At 44.7% G+C, this 6,088-nt stretch overlaps 1 protein-coding gene across 1 annotated transcript; it reads right to left on the minus strand.

Annotated features, from left to right (window-relative positions):
• Positions 1 to 2,022: 2,022 nt before the first annotated feature.
• SLC25A4 (solute carrier family 25 member 4) lies at positions 2,023 to 5,348 on the minus strand. Its single transcript, XM_074228863.1, has 4 exons — positions 5,179 to 5,348; positions 3,723 to 4,209; positions 3,184 to 3,324; positions 2,023 to 2,472 (listed from the first exon to the last, which is right to left on the minus strand). Exons 1-4 carry the CDS (start codon positions 5,287 to 5,289, stop codon positions 2,315 to 2,317), a joined length of 897 nt encoding a protein of 298 aa, XP_074084964.1. The 5' UTR covers positions 5,290 to 5,348; the 3' UTR covers positions 2,023 to 2,314.
• Between the last annotated feature and the right edge of the window lie 740 nt (positions 5,349 to 6,088).

Genomic DNA, 6,088 nt, shown 5'->3' on the forward strand with positions numbered 1-6,088 from the left:
TGTTGACTATTTCTAAGTGATAGTGGAGAAAAATAATAACCATGAGAAAGTTCCAGTGAGCTTACAGTCAAACTCTCTTAGCACAATGCCAAGGTGAAGTTCTTAAGAGTGAATTAGTGTATAAAGCTTTAAACAGTCCACATTGTTATCTTTATTGATTACTTTTTTTTGGGGGGTGGAATTATAAGAGGAATTAAGATTTACTTTTGGATTAGGCATTGTCTTTTTAGGTGAGCCTAACTTTTCAGACTAACTGTAAAGCTCCCCCTCCAAGTACTATAAGAATAACTTCTATTATTGGATTTCAAAGATCTTACCCTAGAAGGTTGTTTTAATTCTCAATTGTTTCTGTCAATTCTTAAATGACTTCTGTAGCATTTAGACCCAGGAATGGAAGAACCTTTAATTCAACTGAGACACAATAGCCTTTAAAAAGCCTTAGTAAGTAATTAGGAGAGGAAAAAAACTATAACAAAGCAATACAAAAACTTGAGATTTTCAGGTTTTCATGAACACTTTCATTTAACCTTGTCTAAAACACTATTTTGACCCAGTCTGGAAAGTGCTGCTTTTGATTCAATGATCTTTCAAAATGTGTGGTTTAAGGGCAGCTAGGTGGCGCAATGGATAAAGCACCAGCCCTGGAGTCAGGAGTACCTGGGTTCAAATCTGGTCTCAGACACTTAATAATTACCTAGCTGTGTGGCCTTGGGCAAGCCACTTAACCCCCTTTGCCTTGTGAAAAACAAAAAAAAAAAATGAGTGGTCTATCTAGAATTTAAGTCTATCGGTTTTCTCTTGGTTAAAAAAGTAGATTCACCTTTATGAAATAGTGAAGCCAAATCTAGCTTAATAGGGCATTTTAAGCCATGAACTAGCCTACCTCTTAGCTAAATCTGACATCATTTTTCATCATGTATTTGGTCTATCTCATTCATTTCCTGGACTTAGAGCTAAGAGTGACTTAGTTCATATCTATTAATAGTTATCATGGAGAAAAAAAAATGCTTCAGTGACTTTTCTCCTCAATAACCCAGCAAGCCCTGAGATTCTCTCTTTCAGCATCACACTTGAGTTGACCAACAAAACTTACTTTGGAAGGAGGGACAAGGTAAATTATAGCCTGTTCTGAGAAAACAAATCTTTAGTCCTTTGAAGTCAATATAGTATATTTTATCAAATTAGATCGTTAGCTTTTGTAAATTTACAAAGGCCTTTCTTTGAGGCCTGGTTCCAAACTTTTCTAATTTCTCCCACTCCCACATACTGGTCTTGCCTTTGTCTTTGACCTTCCCTTGCACACATTAACTTAGCATTTAATAGTTTTCTTTATTCTATCTTCTAGCTGTTCTTTTTGAAATTCAGTTAAATATTCTTAAAATTTCCAAATGTCCAAGAAACTATTAGGTGCTGATCAAGCAGTTTGGACAGAGATTTTCAATATATATAGTTGATATCTAGATTCTAATAAATGTTGTCCTTCCCTTTATAATTCTGGGTGAGTGCTTTACTAGTAGTAGAACAAAACTTAGATATTTACATAATTCTCATTCCTGTTTTATATGGAAAATTATGTAATTTAAAAGACCTTGCCAATATCTGGCTTACTTTCCATATGTAGCTTTGCTGGATTTAGTTTAGTTTCTGAGTCATGTATATTACCTACAGCAGTGGCTTTAAAATTTTAGCAGAAAGTCCCAATGTCTGTTGAGGTATCTCTAGATGTCCTTGAAATGCTATAGTACATATGAAATATTTTTAATTGCTATCCATTTCATTCCCTTCTAATCCTTCCCCCTTCAGATTGTAGTTTGTGTTCTTGAGTGTAGCTTCTACTGAAACTTCACATTCGGTAGTAGTAGTAGTAGTAGTAGTAGTAGTAAATTTTTATAAGAATTATCACATTTATAAAATAGTTACAAATAATTCATGAATAATTTTTCAAATGATCTGCAGTTGAGATTTAGAGCCCTTCAATCCAGTTTGACATTTAGGATTTTAATAAAGTAAAAATTTAGAGAATGAGCCTTAAGTAGTATTTATTGAGGGTTCACATTAGGTCATTATCACCATTTCTCAATTGTAGAAGCTTAAAAATAAATGTTACCTCATATTTGCTAGTATACTTTAAATGTGTATACTGCAAAATTCATTTGTGGTCCAGTGAATTGAAACATGTTTATGCTATAAAATCCTTGTCATTTCGGCATCATCCCATATTGGTGTTGTCAGATTTCCTAAGAAACATTTACTAAACCATGGGTAACATTAGAAAATGGATCTGGGACCAATGAACTTAAGAGTTTTAATTGAATTAGACGTATTTTTTGATCTCGTCATACAACACTAATACAAAAGCACCGCCCATGCCTCTCAATACATTGGACCAGGCACCTTTGAAGAAAGCTTTGGATCCTTCATCTTTTGCAATCTTCCTCCAGCAGTCAATTGTTCCAGTATACATAATATCAGCTGTGGAAATAAAAATTGTTGTTTATAATCTTGATAAAAAAAAACTAGCAGTCCTGGATTTCTGCTATGAAGTTCAGGCTGTTGGAAATATGTGCCCTGGCTCTTTGTAGTACCAATTGTCCAAATCCTTTTTCCTGGCTACCAATGGAATTGGGAAATAGATATTTATACAGATAATTCTATAAAATGACATCCATAAACAAACATTTTTTATAGACATCTTGGAGATGATTTGCCATGCTGCCTCAGATTGAAGAGAGTTAGTTGAAAAACAAATAATTGAAGCAAAATGAATGTTAATTGAATAATCACTCAACTCTATCCAACTTTGTACTTGTGACTGTTCTAAAAGTGGTAACCCAAAGACCACTATTGACAGAGATCTTCTGTTGAGGTCCCCCATTTTCCCACAGTCATTAGCCACTCTAAAACCTTTCCCTTTTTTTCCTCTGTAACATACAAGATAAGATATCTTTGATTTTTTTTTCCCTAAGAACTATATGGGGGGAAATTTAGTAGAGGGAGGGACTAATTTTTAATTCCTAATCTCACCCTTTCCCTCCTTTCTTGTCATTTTGGGTTGTAAAGAGAACTGAATCACAGGAGGTCACTATTTGAAGCTAGGAACTAGCTAAGCCAGTCATACCAGATTACTGAAATTGCCCATCTTTGTAGACAGTCATGATAAAGATGAAGAAAAACATAACATACCCCCTTTTCGACCAGACTGCATCATCATCCTACGACGGACAGTATCAAAGGGATAGGACACCAATCCTGCCACTGCAGTCACACTCTGGGCAATCATCCAGCTTACGATAATGTGCACATTCTTGGGGTCAGGCAACATTCCTATAGATAATGCCAAAAATGCCCAACATCAATTTGTTTTACTCATCACTTTGATGGGGGGAGGGGAGAAACACTCATTTCCCTTTTCCAGCTTCATGGCCTCTTCAAATTTAGCTAATTAACATTATATTAGTATCAAGTGGTCAACCAGGAAGTGAAAGGGAAGTTCTTGCAAAACTGATTAAATAACAGTGTTTTTTCTTAGGGTTAGTAATTCTTAGGATTAGTTACCCTGATAGTGCCTAAATAAAACCCTTTCTTGGAATAATGAGGCCAGAATTTTACTCCTAAATGTTCCCCACTTCCCCAACCAGGGCTACTTGGATAAGTGATTGGGGAGTCCCTCAAATCTTGAATTTCCTTGGATAATTCTTACTCCATCCCCATTAACCTCTCACCCTTGGCTGTATCATAGACCCCGAAGTAGGCTGCCCTGTAGATGATGATGCCCTGGACAGACACACTGAAGCCTTGGTAGAGGCCCTTCAGTCCATCCGACTTGAAGATCTTGGTAAGACAGTCGCCTAGGCCACTGAACTCCCGTTGAGTGGCACCTTTGCCCACATCAGCGGCCAGCCTGGTCCGAGCAAAGTCCAGTGGGTAGACGAAGCAGAGGGAAGTGGCCCCAGCTGCTCCACCAGAAGCGAGGTTGCCAGCAAAGTAACGCCAAAACTGCTTATGCCGATCCACACCCCCCAAGAAGATCTGCTTGTATTTGTCCTTGAAGGCAAAATTAAGGGCTTGGGTGGGGAAGTAACGAATGACATTGGCCAGATTACCCCTCCAGAAGGAGAGGAAGCCTTGCTCCTTGGGGATTCTCACGACGCAGTCAATTATACCTTTGTACTGCTGCTCTGCTTTAATTTGTTTGCTGGCATGTTGGACCTAGACCATGGGAAGAGGTGGAAGAGAAAGGGAAAAGGAAAAGAAAGGATTAGAGTTAGAAAACTGTAACATGGGTCTCCCAGGCTAGACTTTGTAGGCCAGAGTCAATGCTTCCCTCCATTCCCTTCTGCCTCGGCATTCTCATCGGGGTCCAGCATCCTGGCCTATTAAGCTGTAGTGAGAATGCTGCCTAGGTCACACTAGATTTGTGCCAAGATTAAATCATGGAACATTAAAACTGAAAAAAAAATAGATCGCCAACTACATTTTTACATCTGTGAAAAACAGCCCAAGTAATTTGTCCAAAATCAATGAGTGAATAGTCGAACTCAGCATCACATTCTTTTGACCATCCTAGAGTGGCCCTAGCCGTGGTACTCCACCCTTCGCCTTTTTGGCAGGGTAAAGAAGAATGGAGAGGTAGTAGGAACAGAGGAGGGGAATGACTTTTGACTTGGCAAGGTCAAAGGGAAGTGAGGCAGAGGGGAGACCGGATGAAGGCGACCAAGTGCCACCACGTCTGCACACAGCCCCACTCGGGACGAGGAGAGCCTGCTTCCATGTAACTCGATCCTCAGGAGGCTTTCCATATTTAGGCACTCAAGTGCGGGAGCCACCTGACACCACCGCCCGGCCTTCTGCACGGGCTTTTCCCCTTGGCCAGGCTCTCAGAGGACACTGGCCCCTTTATCCGCGTCCTCTCCCCACCTCCACCCGCGGCCTGGCCCCCTTCAGCCCGGGCCAAGGCCAGCGCACTTGTCTGGGCGGCCGCGTCCCCGGCCCAGCGCACTTGTCTGGGCGGCCGCGTCCCCGGCCCAGCGCACTTGTCTGGGCGGCCGCGTCCCGGGGCCAGCGCACTTGTCTGGGCGGCCGCGTCCCCGGCCCAGCGCACTTGTCTGGGCGGCCGCGTCCCCCGGGCCAGGACCCTCTCCCGCCGGGTGCCCACTGCGCCCAGGCTCCGGGTCTCACCTGCAGGAGCAGTTTGACTCTCTCGATGGGGGCGACTGCAGTCTTGGAGACCGCGGCGGCGATGCCCCCCGCCAGGAAGTCCTTGAGGAAGCTCAGCGCGTGGTCACTCATGGTGGGAGCTGGCGCGACCACAGCCTGTCAGCAACGACGGGAGCCCTGACCCTGCTCTGCCCCACCGCCACGGTCCAAAAGGGGCAGAGCGCTTCTCCCCCAGACCTCCTTATATGACCCTCCGTCTCGCGAGAGGAGGAGGAGGGCCCCGGCCCCTGGCTCGGTGCGCATTGGCTGGACAGGTGTCTGGATACCCTCTCCATCCCGCTCCTCGCAGAGGGCACGGGGGCCGGGCCCTTCCGGGAGGCCCAGCGGGCCGGGGGCCTGCTGCGCCCGCTGGGGACATTTAAAGGGCAAATTCATGTTCCCTAGCCGGGCCGCAGAGGGAACATTATGTCACGTCCGCGTGTGGCCCGCTGTATTTATAGCACACGCACACGGGGCCGCCGGCGCGGGGCAGCGGGGCAGGACTCCGGGGGCTCTGACCCGCCCTGCCTGCCTCCCGCGCGCGCCACCGGCCTGCGGCGAAGGGGCTTCAACTGCACCCCAGCTGCGCCCCCACCTGCGGACCCGGCGCGCGCGTCTCTGCTGCCCCCCGACCTACCGCTGGGCTCTGCCCTCATCACTTCGCGTAGCTTTGGAAACGTTTAGCGTGTCTGTGCTCACTAGGGATGGTAATGAACGTGACGGATTGCCGCTGATAGCGGGGCCCTGCTCCAGGATGCCTAGACAGTGCTCTCATCACAGCTGTGACGCAGGGAGGCAAAGGCAAGGCTACTGAGTAGTGTTACTGAGACGAAGAGCTACCTCATTACGATTTTGACTTCCTGTTGTAAGCACAAGCGCAGCTTAATGGAAT

The sequence above is a fragment of the Macrotis lagotis genome, chromosome 3 (genome assembly GCF_037893015.1).
Source record: "Macrotis lagotis isolate mMagLag1 chromosome 3, bilby.v1.9.chrom.fasta, whole genome shotgun sequence".
Classification (NCBI taxonomy): Eukaryota; Metazoa; Chordata; class Mammalia; order Peramelemorphia; family Peramelidae; genus Macrotis; species Macrotis lagotis.